At 31.6% G+C, this 14217-nt stretch overlaps 1 protein-coding gene across 1 annotated transcript in view; it reads right to left on the bottom strand.

Moving 5' to 3' along the window:
• The window catches only part of HGF (hepatocyte growth factor), an 80385-nt gene that overhangs the window by 18565 nt on the left and 47603 nt on the right, over positions 1-14217 (bottom strand). Inside the window, exons 8-9 of the mRNA XM_024115960.2 lie at positions 11394-11568; positions 7773-7900 (exon numbers count right to left, since the gene is read on the bottom strand). Of these exons, the coding sequence (XP_023971728.1) occupies positions 7773-7900; positions 11394-11568 (303 nt within the window). The remainder of the gene's footprint in view (positions 1-7772; positions 7901-11393; positions 11569-14217) is intronic.

Raw genomic sequence — 14217 nt, 5'->3', positions numbered from 1 at the left:
TAGTCTACTAGTAGAAGTAGTAATGTAAATATGGACTCATGGATTCTCACTTTATTCAGCATGACATCTTATCTATTCCTGTTGTTCTTTTGATGCTCAAATTGTTCCATCTTTAGCCAATGGAAGCCATGTTAAAATGGCTCCTGTGCCTTTTATCATTTCCCATGTGGTTTTATTTTTCACTTTTTTTCAGCTGAGCAGTTTGTGTTCTATTATTAAACATTTATAGAAGTGTCCGTATTTGGAATTTTAAAAAATAATAAAAAGAAGTTAAGTTCTTTCAAATATGTAAGTTGCAGTTCTACATTTGAAAGGAAACACTATTCCATATTTTGAAATAATCCTGCATATTTTAATAGTAACTATTTAACAATTCTGATTTTTATATGAATAAAAACTGTAGTTTTAACTATAAAATATTATCTACAAACATACATTAACATTAAGATTATTCTCTGGTTTAAAGTTGGTAAGCCATAGTGTATTATCATTGGTTTTAAATATGCTATGTGATTAGAATAAATAATAGGTACAAATTCTAATAAAATTTTTTAATGAATAATAATTTGTCCAGGAGTTAGTTAATTTAGTAAAAAAGAAATATAATAATATATTCAATAGTCATGTTTTGGTATCCATAAATTTGAACTTAGATATAAAAACTCAAATAGGATAGGATTTGATACAGATAATATAGCAGTCATTACCATATACAATAAAATTGTTTTCAGAAAGCATAAATTTGTAAAATCCAATTCTTGTACATATGCAGAATATTTCAAGTAAAATATTTTCCTCTGACAGTGCTATTTTTTTCTACATTAGGAAAGGTTAAACCTTTGGCTGTTAGGTAGTAAATTCTTCAGATAATTTCTTACTGAAGAAAGAAATTGTGCAATGCGGTATATTGGTACTGCTCTTTGATACATTTTTTATTTTACACCTGTGTTTTCTGTATTAGAGAAAGAGATCCCCCTTACCACTACCACCGTTTTATTTGAATATGAGCTAGGTATTTTTTTTCTTAGTAAACTTTTTATTTTAGAATAGTTTTTAATTTGCAGAAAAGTTGTAAGTTGGTACAGAAAATTCTAATATACCACATAGTTTCCCCTACTTTTACTGTCTTATATTAGTATGATAGATTTCTCACAACTATTTACCATACTGATGCATTATTACTAACTGAAAACTATATTTTGTTTAAATTCTTAGTTTTTACCTAGTGTACTTTTTTGTGTCCTAGGATCCCACATGATACCACATTACATTTAACTGTCATGATTTTTAAGGCTCTTCTAGATGTAACAGTTTTCTCAGACTTTCTTTTTTGATGATCCTGACAGTTTTAAGGAGAACTAGTATTTTGTAAAATGTCCATCAGTTGGGTTTGTCTGATGTTTTCCTCATGATTAGATCTGGATTATGGGTTTTTGAGAGGAAGACATAAATTTTGAGCACTTATTAACTTGATGGCATAAGATATTCCAGCTTCACTTTATGTTTTTCTTGCCCCAGGCCTGGAATCTTCAATTTCACCAAAGAGCCATTGTTTATGTTAGTGATGAAAGGTAAGGAGAAGACGTGGGTGCCATGTGTGCTCATTGCTATTTGGTACCATTGTTTCTAGTCCCTGTCATTTGATAGAGCTGGGACGTGTGTGCATGTGTGTGTGTGTGTGTGTGTGTGTGTGTGTGTGTGTGTGTGTGTTCATGAGTAACTGATCCCTCTAACTCCAATCTAGCACCAGAGTTCTTCCTTGTCTCCTCTTCATTGGTGTATTTCTTCTCCCATAGTGAGAACCATGATTCTAGGTAACATCAGTATGTTTGCTCATTTTCTGAATTCTCCAATGCACACAAAATAATGTTAAAGCTGCTATATCCTAATACAGCAAAATTACACTTTAAAGTTCAAAAGGTGTTTAAAGTTATCTAACTTTAAATGTATTCCAGTGAGGTTACATATAGTCAGAAATTTTTCCCAAATTCTGTAGTAATGGTATCTATTTGATATACAGATAGGCACATTTCTGTGTTTTTTTCCATCTTTCTTGAGATTACTTTTTGAACATTTAAAACATTAATATTGGTTGATAGTCTAAACTATATGAAAGTGTGTATTCAGAGTGTTCTCATTTTCCCTCTTGCTTCTGTGTCATATTTCTACCCACTACTACCCACCGTTACAAGTAACCAATTTCATTAGTTTCTTGTTTATGGCTCTTGTGTTTCTTCTTTCTTTTTTTACCTTTTTGGCAAAGATGTATACACACACACACACACACACACACATATATATATACATATGTAATATAAATATATAATTATATGTATTATTATATCCCATTCTTTATTACTAGTAGCAAATCCCTTTTTTATTACTAATAGAGTACCAAATATATATTTTAGTGCTTTGCTTTTTTTAAAATTAATAATATACCTGAAAATCACTTCATATTAGTTCATGAAAAGTTTTATCATTCTTTCTGCAAATTTGCAGTATTCCATTGTGTGACTTCACCAGAGTAGATTTGGGTTGTTTTGCTAGCACAGAAAATGCTGCAATAAAAAACTCGTGCATATGTTTTTGTATATTATTGGAGCTGTATATTCAAATAGTGCATTATTGGTCCAAAAGGTGAATGCATATGTAATTTAATTATTGTAATATTCTGTTCCATAAGGATTTTATCATCTTGCACTCCCAAGAGCAAAGCATGAGAGTTCATTTCCCCATACAGCTTTGCCAAAAGATAGTGTTGTCAAGCTTTTGAATTTTTGTGAATTTATATGTGAGAAATAAAAGTCTCATATTATGAAAAATCTCAATACTTATATTTTAGTTTTTTTCTTGTTACATGTGAATTTAAGCATAATTTTCATGTATTTAAGGGAATTTTAATATTTTTCTCTAAAGAAATCTTTCTGTTCATGTATTTTGTCCATTATTAAATTTTTTGGTCCTATACTTTTCACTTTCACAGTTTTTATATATTAAAAATATTTATCTTTATCTGTGATAGACATTTTAAGACATTTCCAAATTTGTCTTTTGAATTTAAATATGATGGGTTTGTTTATGTTTTTTGCCATGGCAAGTTTTTGATGTAGCTTATTATTTTTTTCTTTTATTGCCTTTAGATTTTTAGTGTTAATTAAAAGCATATTGCCACATCTACGTTATAAAGGCATTTTTCCAAGTTTACTTCTAGTATATATATGGTATCCCTTTTTACACTACATCTCTTATCCATGTGGAGTTTATTTTCGGGTATGGTGCAAGGCATGGATTTAATTTTATTATTTTTCCCAACGGTACTTTATTGATCCATTATTATATTTTAAAAGTTTATTGTTACCCAGTGGCATATAATGCCACATTTTAAATATAATCTCAGTAAGGAGTCTGTTTTTGGATTCTATGTTCTGTCAATTTATTCATGTGCTAGAACTACATTCTTTTAATTATAAACTCTTTAAAAAATATTTTAACATCTGATAGGGTTATTTACCTCTAATCACACTTCTTTTTCAAGGTTTTCCTTAGTATAGTTACATGTTTATTCTCCTAGGAAAAATTTAGAATGAATTTGTTTGATATCAGAAAATATCACATTAAATTTACAAATTAGCTTAGGTGGAATTGATGTATTTATGATCTTGAGTTCTCACATCAAGAACAAGGGATGTTTTTCTACATGTTAAAGTACAATTTCGGGCTTTCAGTAGTAATTTAAAATTTAATTACATAGATTTGCACAACTTTCCTAAGTTTATTCCTAAGTTTTCCTCAGTTTTGTTTCCTATTATAGATGTAGTTTTCTCTTTAATTAGATTTTCAAAACCATATATGAATGCTATTAATATTTGTATATTAATTGTGTATCCTGCTACCTTAGTGATTTTTTTATTATTTGAATTCAGATTTCCAAGTATATTACTATTATATCATTTTCACAAAGATCTTTTGCCTTTTTACCCAATCAATAAATATGCCTTCTTATCTTATTGTATAAAATAATATCGACAATGCAATGTTAAAGAGAAATATAATGTTAACTTATATTTACAATATTAAATAGTAAAGGAGATGCTAGACATTCTTGTTTTCTTTTTGACCTTAGTAAGAATACCTCTAATGTTTTCCCATCAAGTAAGTGGTGGTTTTATGACTGAGATTACATCTACATCTATATATCTATATGTATATACTATGTATACATACATATATATATATATATATGAGTGGATATATGGGTATGTGTGTATTCCACAAATTCTTGAGTACTTTTATGAAGAATGCATGAATTTTGTCACAGTAATTTCAAAATCTGTTAAGATTTGTTATATGGTTGTTTTTCTTACATCTAAGGTGAATTATATTAATGGGTTTCTAAAACTGAACCATTTTTGTTCTCAGACTAAACTCCACTCAATCATTATGTATTATTTACTTAATTTCTTATTGAACTGTTCACTCAAATTTCATTTAAGATTTTTCTATTAATATTTATTTATGACTGAGATTACATCTACATCTATATATCTATATGTATATACTATGTATACATACATATATATATATATATATATGAGTGGATATATGGGTATGTGTGTATTCCACAAATTCTTGAGTACTTTTATGAAGAATGCATGAATTTTGTCACAGTAATTTCAAAATCTGTTAAGATTTGTTATATGGTTGTTTTTCTTACATCTAAGGTGAATTATATTAATGGGTTTCTAAAACTGAACCATTTTTGTTCTCAGACTAAACTCCACTCAATCATTATGTATTATTTACTTAATTTCTTATTGAACTGTTCACTCAAATTTCATTTAAGATTTTTCTATTAATATTTACAAATGATATAAGTCTATAGTTTTCTTCTGTGATACCTTCATCATGTTTAGGTTTCAATATTATAATTCCATCATAAAAATAATTTGGAAATTTTACTGCATTGGTTAAGCTACAGGGCAATTTACATAGCATTGAGATCACCTGGTCTATGAATGCATCTAGGCATGATGTGTTTGTGGTGGAATACTTTATTAGTAAATTTCCATGTTTCTTCTATAGGAATGAGTCTAAGTTTTCTTTCTCTATCAGGGTCAATTCAAATAACTTGAATTCTCCTAGTATATTACCCATTTTACTTTCATTTTCAGTTTTTACATGAGGTTGTATAAAATAATCTCATGTTTTCCTGTTTCACTGGTTATTTCTGCCTTCATAATTATTCTTTTATATATTTTTCCTCTCTTGAGTCAGTTATCTGGTGGTTGTCTATTTTGTTAATTTTTTCAAAGAATCATCATTTGGCTTTATTCATTAGTTCTACTGTTTTCTTTTCTTTACCTTATTAATGTCTGCTTTTATCTTACTTGTTTCCTTTCATGTGTTGCTTTTGGTTTACTTTTTCCTCCACCTCTTTGAGTGGGAAATTTCATTCCCCTGTCTTCATTATGTATAATATTGATATAAATATTTAAAGCTGTGAATTGTGTTTTGTTTCCTGCCTTAAATGTACCTTATATAGTATAATACACGGTGTTTTGTCAGCATTTTTAAAGAAATTCTGCAATTTCAGTTTTCTTTTTTTTAACAGAGTTATTTAATATCCAACTGCAAGAGCTTTTATATATATGTTAAATCAGATTTTGCAAGATTTGAGCAAAAGTTTTTAACTCATCAACCTATTTGTGGAATTTATATTTCCTGATATATAGAGAAGGATAAGAGCGACATCCTTGTGTGTGTGTGTGTGTGTGTGTGTGTGTGTGTGTGTGTGTGTGTGTGTGCCTGCATGCATACACATCAAATATGTAACAATCCACACTACTAGCTTGGCAGTATTATACAATGCCATAACTGTCTGTTAAAATTTCACAGCTGTATGTTGAATTGGCTAACAGTGTCTCTTAAGTAGGACTTATTCATTTTCAAATTGCCCCACAGAGCCTAGCACATTGTTGCATATATCAGGTATAATATATTGTTAAAGAAAAGGAATATAGTATATTGTTAAAGTATTAATGAAAAGGAAAAAGCATGGAGTAATGGAAAGGTTATTTTAAGGAGAATTAGAGTGACTCACAGTTGTACTAATTTGAGGGTTCAGGCAAGTTATTTAAATTCCATAAAGCTAATTTCTTCATCTATTAATGTGCAGCTCTATTATATAAGCAATAACATCAGCTTAACTTTCAAAACCCAAAATCCTCATATTCTATTACCTGATCTTTGATAAGTGATATATATGTACATAAAAGCATCTTAATACACATCAGAAGCTTGTAAAAAAATTGTTCTCACTTGCCTCTATCACTCAGAAATTATCAGTAATTGTTTAAATGACTAAGGCAGGGACAAAGAAGATCCAGCTGGTACCAAACCTTCCTTAATCATTGGTTTCAACTTGATTTCCAGCTGACCTTTAAAGTCTGCCCAAGAAGAGTGAAATTGATTGAAAAGGGACTCATCTCTTCTTCCCTCTACAACTGTTTTCAGAGTTGTTCACAAAAAATGGCACTGAGGAAAGTCAGGGGATGGAAGAAGTATGTACAGGGCAATAAATCCATGATATAGTTTTAAATTTGGCTTGGACTTTTTAGAATGATTTAGGACTGACCATGGCCATGACCATCATAATTAAATTTATGTGAAAGAATGTGATTATTTAAAAATCATAACTCCTAATTCATTATATACCAATAAATGCCCAGAGCCCATTATTATTAATTTTTGACAAATGATTTTTTAAACCTATTTCAATGTGACTTTTCTCAACCACTGCTCCCTGAAACAATTGTTTTCAATGGTCTCTATGTTTCTAAGCACAATGGTGATTTATCCCAAATCCCACTGTTACATATCATTTCTACTACTAACACCCCAGTCCACATCACTCTCGTCTCTTGCCTAAATTACTGAAGCAATCATTCAGTTGATTCCCCTGTGTTGGCCCTTTGTCAGGAGTTCTGGCTATTTTTCATAATGCGGCCAGAGTCATCCAGTTAAAATTTAAGTCAGACAGATCATTTAGTTCCCGTCTCAGAATCCTGCAACAGAGTCTCTCCTCTTTCAGAATAGAAGTGTAAATCCTTCCAGTTTCTACTAGGCCTATGGAATTTTAGCCCAGTTGCTCTCTAACCTCATCTCCTGCTACTCTCTACCTTGCTCATTCTGTACCAGCCACAATGATGCGCTGTTTCTTTCTTTTAACTTTTCAAGCACTCTCCCATCTCATGTCATTTTCATTTGCAGTTTCCTCTGCCTAGAATGCTCTTTACAAGTATGTGCACTTGGCACATGCTGCTCCCTGACTTATTTCAGGTCCTCCTTAAATGTTACCTTAATATGTAAGATCTTCTCAGACCATTAACAGATAAAATAGCAACATCCTCCTCCCTCTAACTCTGGGACATTTATCTCTCTAGCACTTACACAAACTAACTTACTATCCCCACCTACATTTTAATTTTGCTTGTTTTTATTTGCTGGACGTTAGTTCAGTGGGGTCAGAGAATTTTGTTTTGTTTACTGGTATATACACAGTGCCTAAAACTGTCCCTGGCAGTAGTATACATTCAAATAAATAAAGGGATATTGAACAAATTAATATATAAAAGAAATCCAACTTCAGGCTTGGTGATTCTGTTTGCTAACAGTGCAACAAGAAATAAGTCTTCTGCTGTAATGTGTACTCCATTTAGGCATTTCCACTGAATTTAATCATGCCCACACTGCAAAATGTCAGCTATTACCTTGTCCACTTGACACATCACATTTTGGAATTTGGGAGCAGTAGCCAACTCGGATGTTTGGATCAGTGGTAAAACACCACGGTGACTCAGCCCCATCTGGATTTCGGCAATAATTTTCTCTTAGGTCCCTATTGAGAATAAACATGTTAATGTAAATTGCCAGGGTTTCTTACAATGGTGAAGTCAGTGTTATTACATTTCTAGGATCCTAGGATGTATGCATTCTATAAATAGAGCCCTACCTTTTAGATTTAGGATAGTTATAACAGTTTAGAATTCAGTACACACAACTGACACTGCCCACATTACTGAAATAAATGCTGTCAGATGTCAGAATTCTTTTTCTTCCACAGACCTGGAGTTTCACACAAACACTACTGCTTCGTGAATGAGAGAAATAGTACCACTTCATTCTTCTCACTCATTTTCAAGACGTGGACTCTCAACTGTTACAATTTTTAAAAACTAGTCTGTTATTACTTTTTCATGGACTGTATATAATGTAGAAACATGTTCTCTTTACAGAAGAAAGGCTATTATAATTAATAGTCTTTAATTTCTCTTGTTTAAAAATGAAGTTCCACCTATTCAAACATTTGCCACAAAACACATGAGAGATATTTCTTCTTTAATTTCTGTATTTCTTTGATTTATTTAATTCACTACATAGATTTCTTTTAATTCCAATGTAGTTCTTTCTTGATTTAGAGATTACAACATGCAATTTTATATTTCTGTAAAATTAAATCCTAAATACAATATAGATAACCTAACTGTAGAAAAAGTTGTCAATGTAATACATGTACTTCCTTTATTTTACCAATGATATATTTAGACGTTTAGCGTTCACAATAAGGAAAAAGTCTAACTAATATTATCTGTATGTAAAGGGATTTTACCTTAATGCAAGTCTCCTGTTAAATAAAATGTGGAATTTAGGATTTGCTCTCCCGATAATGCTCTCTAATTTGAAGAAAGCATGTACTTTCTTTTCGTAAATCCCTGCTAATAATTTAACAAAATTAATATTCAGTCTATTGAAAGGTACATTATTTATTTCATTTAGGCCCAATTAAAAATACTACACTTTTATTACTATCCAAATTGACCATTAGAAACTGAAAAGTTTTTAAAGAAGAAGCTTGAGTTTGGTTATAAAATCAACAGGTAAGAGTTTATCTAGCCAAAATAGGTCCTGACACAACTGTTATTTAAGGTTGTAAGAACAGTGAATGCCAATAGCTAAGGCTATTGTATAGCAAATATTCTTATTTATAACCTATATTCAAGCCTTTACCCTTCTTATAAAATTATTAACTGGAAAGATGAAAATCTTTTCTTTCTTCTAACCAATTTATACTCATGTTTAAAAAAACTGTCAGTACAAAATACGTGCATTGAATTTTACATAAAGTGTATGCAAATTCGCAATTTTAGATGAATAATTGCTTAGTTAAATTATTTCGAGTTGTTAATTTAAGGCAACATAATTAAACAGAGATCTGAGGCTATCAAAAATCTTAGTTTAGGCCTGCTTTTATAATCTATATCTAGAACACCTCATTAATCTAGATTAAGCAGGAATGAGAGTCAAGGTTTGCTCAAATATTTTTTCTAAGTTCTTTCCCTTCACTTGAAGAAAGAAGTGTTTACAATTATTAAAGCGAATTAATGATTATGATTCATGTACATTCACCACAGGCAGTATTGTTCAGTTATAGTGTTTTTGTTTTGTTTTGTTTTGTTTTGATTGGAGTAAAATTGCTTTACAATGTTGTGTTAGTTTCTGCTGTATAATGAAGTGAATCAGCTATATGTATACCTATATCCCCTCCCCCTTGGACCTCCCTCCCTCCCTCCCCCTCCCCCATCTAGGTCATCACAGAGCACCGAGCTGAGCTCCCTGTGCTCTACAGCAGATTCCCACTAGCTATCTATTTTACACATGATAGTGTATTTATGTCAAACCTAATCTCCCAATTTGTCCCACCCTCCCCTTCCCACCCCGTGTCCACATGTCCGTTCTCTACGTCTACGTCTCTATTCCTGCCCTACAAATAGTGTTTTAAAGATCGTCATTTGTAAGGAGTCTCAGTTTTGGGGCAAATCGTGTTTAGTACAACCAGAGATACTCGACCCGTATTCCATTCTCTGCTGGCCCACAAACAGTAAATGCATCAATACTCTGAGTAAAATGTTGAGTCAGATTTTATCAGTTTTATAACACAGCTCACTTTTTGTTTTTTTGACATTTATGTTTGGTTACCTTGACCAAATAACCAATTAAGGAAGAATGGCTTAAATTCCAATAACACGTAGCAGCTAAACTTTTGATCATTTTTAATTGTGAAATGTGTGGATTCAATTTCTATAATTATTATCTTTTTTCTTACAGATGAGGTTCATTTGGGTATTTACACATACACAATCTCTAACTTGAGTATTACCAGTCTTTAGAAGTTGACAAAAAGTGTGTATAGCGCTGACACTGTCTCCTTTGTCTCCCTTAACTATTCGTTTCTCATTTTCTTTTCTCCCTCTACTTTTATGTTTATTTCTGAGGTATGAAACACATGGGTCAAAAATAGAGAGTGAATTGCTGTGAAGAAAATGAAGGAAATAAACCCCAGAGTGGCAACTATAAATCTGTTATTATAAAATAATTTTAAAAACATAACAGGTGAATATTTACTGTCTAAGCAAAGAACTCTGAATTGGCTTTAAAAATCTAAAAATAAAATAAAAAACCATAGACTGTATCCCCTCTCCAGTGGATGGGCCAACTAATGTTCATAGTTCTCCATCTTGAAATGTTAAGCTCTCTTATTAAAAGCCAGTTACATAAAGGCAATATATATTATTTATAGGTGCTGCATAGTGGCTGCAAAGCCACTATGAATGACACGTGTGTTATAAATTTTAAAAGCAATCATTTTATGTTCCTAATAACAAGGCGGGCAATTTAAAAACACATGGCATTGTGGCTGTCTGTCTAACAAAAGTCAAGTGGTGAAGAAAAGCAGCCATGGAGAAGAACATAACAACTATGTAATTGATATTCAAGGGCAGTTTCTTCGGCTTGGTTCTTCTAAACAGCTGTTTTATTTCCCCACTTTTTAAAGAAAATTTAGAAACAATAAAAATCACTCATTCAAAATTTTAAAAATAATTTTTTTCAAGGCTGAAAACTCATCAGTTTACAATGTTGATTGAAATCAAGGTGTGCCTTGTAATTTCCCCTAAAGTTAATCTGAAAATTTAAGAAGGCACTAGTTTGAAACTTGCCTGGTTATCATTACCACTAATTGGTTTATTAAATAGACCTGCAAGAGCAAAGCTGTGATCAGAAACCTAGGGATGTGTTTCCCAAAGCATGGATGGTACATCAACCATCTGATTCAGAATCACCAAGAGTGCTTGTTAAAATGTATTATTTGAAGTCCAAATTTCAGACCTGAGCAATCAAAGTCTCTGGGTGGATGTATCTGCCTTTTCATTGCTGAATTTTCCCTAGGCACACTAAAGTTTAAGGATCACTAACACAGAAATTAGTAAAAAGCAACCACTCTGCCTCATTTCCCCCAGGGCCTACTGAAATTTATATTTCTCTAATTTACTCACTTGCACTTGAAATTTTCAGGAGTTATGTCATGCTGGTGAGGATACTGGGAATCCCAACGCTGACAGGGAATTCCATTCCAAATGGTATTGATGATGCCCCGGTAACCTTCTCCTTGACCTTGAATGCATTCAGTTGTTTCCATAGGGACATCCGTGTCATTCATAGTACTGTGAGCTATTGGTAAAAAGAAATATAAATTTAAATAAAATATTTCCATCTGTCATCTACCTCTTAGAGTTCACTTGCATTTTATTTTCAGGGTTTTCTGTCACATAATTTTTATAATAATTGAATGGAATAAAAATTCAATTTATCATTACTACTGTCTCACTCAAACGAAAGGAGGAATTAACATGGTGGACTCAACCATGGAATTTCCCTGCTTATAAAAAGAACATTCTGGCTTGACTTTATCTAGACCTGTTTTAAAAAGCATCATTTAATACTATTTAAATTTCCTGGATCTATCTACGCATTATTAACAATAGGTGTAAAATCTCTCTATTAATGTTTAAGTATTGCATATATGTTTTTTTAAAATCACTTTTCTTACTTTTGAAATTGGAAAACATCTACGAATAATATAGTGACCAAGTAGGGAAATTTTAGCACTGTGCCCTAAGTTTGGCCATTAAAAAAGTAAGAAAAAGAAAATGAACGCTAGTCTAGAGAACAGAGTTATTTTTTAAAAATCAGTTTGTCACTATTACTATCTCCATTCCAGTTCTTTTCATTCAAACACTAAATTAGTTTATTCCTGAAAAATTCTTTAAAGGCATTTTACTTCCATATGTCACTATAACTTATACATGCCAAATATACAGTATTTCTGAAATGACTATACAGTTACTCCTAAAATTAGTTTATTTAAATAGTTACAAAGTTGGTAATGGTATTAACCGTGGTTTTCCTCTAAAATAATAAATATATTTTAAGCTGATATGTTACATTTTTCTTCTTAATCAACTTGTTGGCATTTAAGAAATATTACTTGCTTCTAGGCAGATTTACTTTGTTGCCTTTTTCCTAGTCCAACTGCAGTGCTTTACCATACTTCATGAAGATCCTGAAAATCTCAGTAAGAAAATTTTTGAAGTACAAAATTAAATTTACCACAACTTGAACTCCGTCTTTTGTCTTAAGGTTTACTCACTTGCATAAAATATAACTCAAAACATTCTGGAGTAACTAAAATTCATATACCTTCTCAAAACATTCATGAAAATGTTTGTTTCCATGTAAACTTCCCAGTTACCTTTATAACCTAAATGGTTATTCAAGGTGCCTCTGCATAAAACTCAAGTTGACACCCTCTAGGATAGTTTAAGAATTGAATAAATGTCTTTGATTCATCCATTCTGGAATTCAGTGCATCATTTCTCCAAAGGAGAGGTTAGAATTAGACATGCCTTCAGAGGCTAGGGATGTCTATAATAGTGTTCCATATTTAATGGTGTAAATTATTTTAAAGTGGCTCTTTAACTTTATTTTAAATTTCTTTCTTTCTTACAAATAATTACTACCTTAGGTGGCTGAATGCTTTATTTCATTGAGTTCCATGCAAACTAAGTAGAGCCTAAGTTTGGAGTTCTTCTGTGAAGTTTTGTGTAAAAAAAAGGAGGATTAATTAATGACCATCCCAATCCCTAGAATGTTTTATATACAGATTTCCAAAAATTTCCCTTTTAATAACTCTTCTTTTTTAAAAAAATCTCTTCTTCAGCTCATCTTAAAATGTGTTTTTATTTCTTATGTATCTACTTTAGGGAATAGAAATGCAGCTCAGAAATATCCTAAATTAAAAGGAAATTCAAATGGACATGAGAAAATGTCCAGAGATTGACCTATAGAATGGTCATTGAGAGCTGATGGCTTAGAGAATTTATATGTATTGATATTGGTAATACATATTGATTTAGGAAGAACAAAAATTTTGGACTGAGAGAAATGACTTGTATAGAAGAAGTTGGTGCTGTTTAACCAAGTTCATTACGATTTTAATATTACCTGAAGTTCTTTGATGAAATAGAAAATAAGATGGATTTCATAGGTTCTGAGGGTTAGAACTATATTTCATTAAAACAAATGCTACTAAGCTATTTTTCTGATGATTTGAGTTGATTGTTACATGATTTGAGGAAACTGAGTATGTGTGGGAAGTCTTTAAAGGGTGACAACTCTAAAACAGGTAAAAGGTCAAGCTTGTACTGACATATATCATTCTAATTATAAAACTATGATGTGAAAGAAGACAAAACGAATGTCCCCAGGAATCTGTCAGTTCATTAGCTTAACATTTTAAGAAGAAAAGTTTTGATTCCCCCATTTCTTGGGTACAAGCTCCTGGGCAGCAAACTTGTGACCTCAGTTAGGACTCAGAATACTGCCAATGGGAGGAAAGTTAGAGTTAGGGCAGCCAGAGCAAAAGCACTTCCACTAATCTCACAGATTTCATTGCCTGACTTGGGTACTACAGCTCTCTTACTTTCTTAGTTATTTGTGTGTATTTTGTTTTATTCGTGTATTACTGATCCATTCTTCTCAGTATTATTTTGGCACTGTGAACTTGTAACCAAAGGATCCAGTCTTGATGAGTCAACCAGGGCCACCTTTGGCTAGATATGGGCCTATCACATCTCACTAAGTACCTAGTTCAAGACTAAGCCCATCAGAGATTAACACACTGAGCTCCTTGGACTCTAGTATGATTTTCCAGACATCAACCTAAATAATGAAAAAAGAGGAATGATAAAATTTAAAAGCTAGTAGAAGATAAAAATTTTTCTAATTTGAGGGTAAAGTTTTCAAATTTTAGGAGTCCCT

Source organism: Physeter macrocephalus, chromosome 5 (assembly GCF_002837175.3).
Source record: "Physeter macrocephalus isolate SW-GA chromosome 5, ASM283717v5, whole genome shotgun sequence".
Classification (NCBI taxonomy): domain Eukaryota; kingdom Metazoa; phylum Chordata; class Mammalia; order Artiodactyla; family Physeteridae; genus Physeter; species Physeter macrocephalus.
The sequence above is the reverse complement of the archived record's forward strand: the minus strand, read 5'-3'. Positions and strand labels throughout refer to the sequence as shown.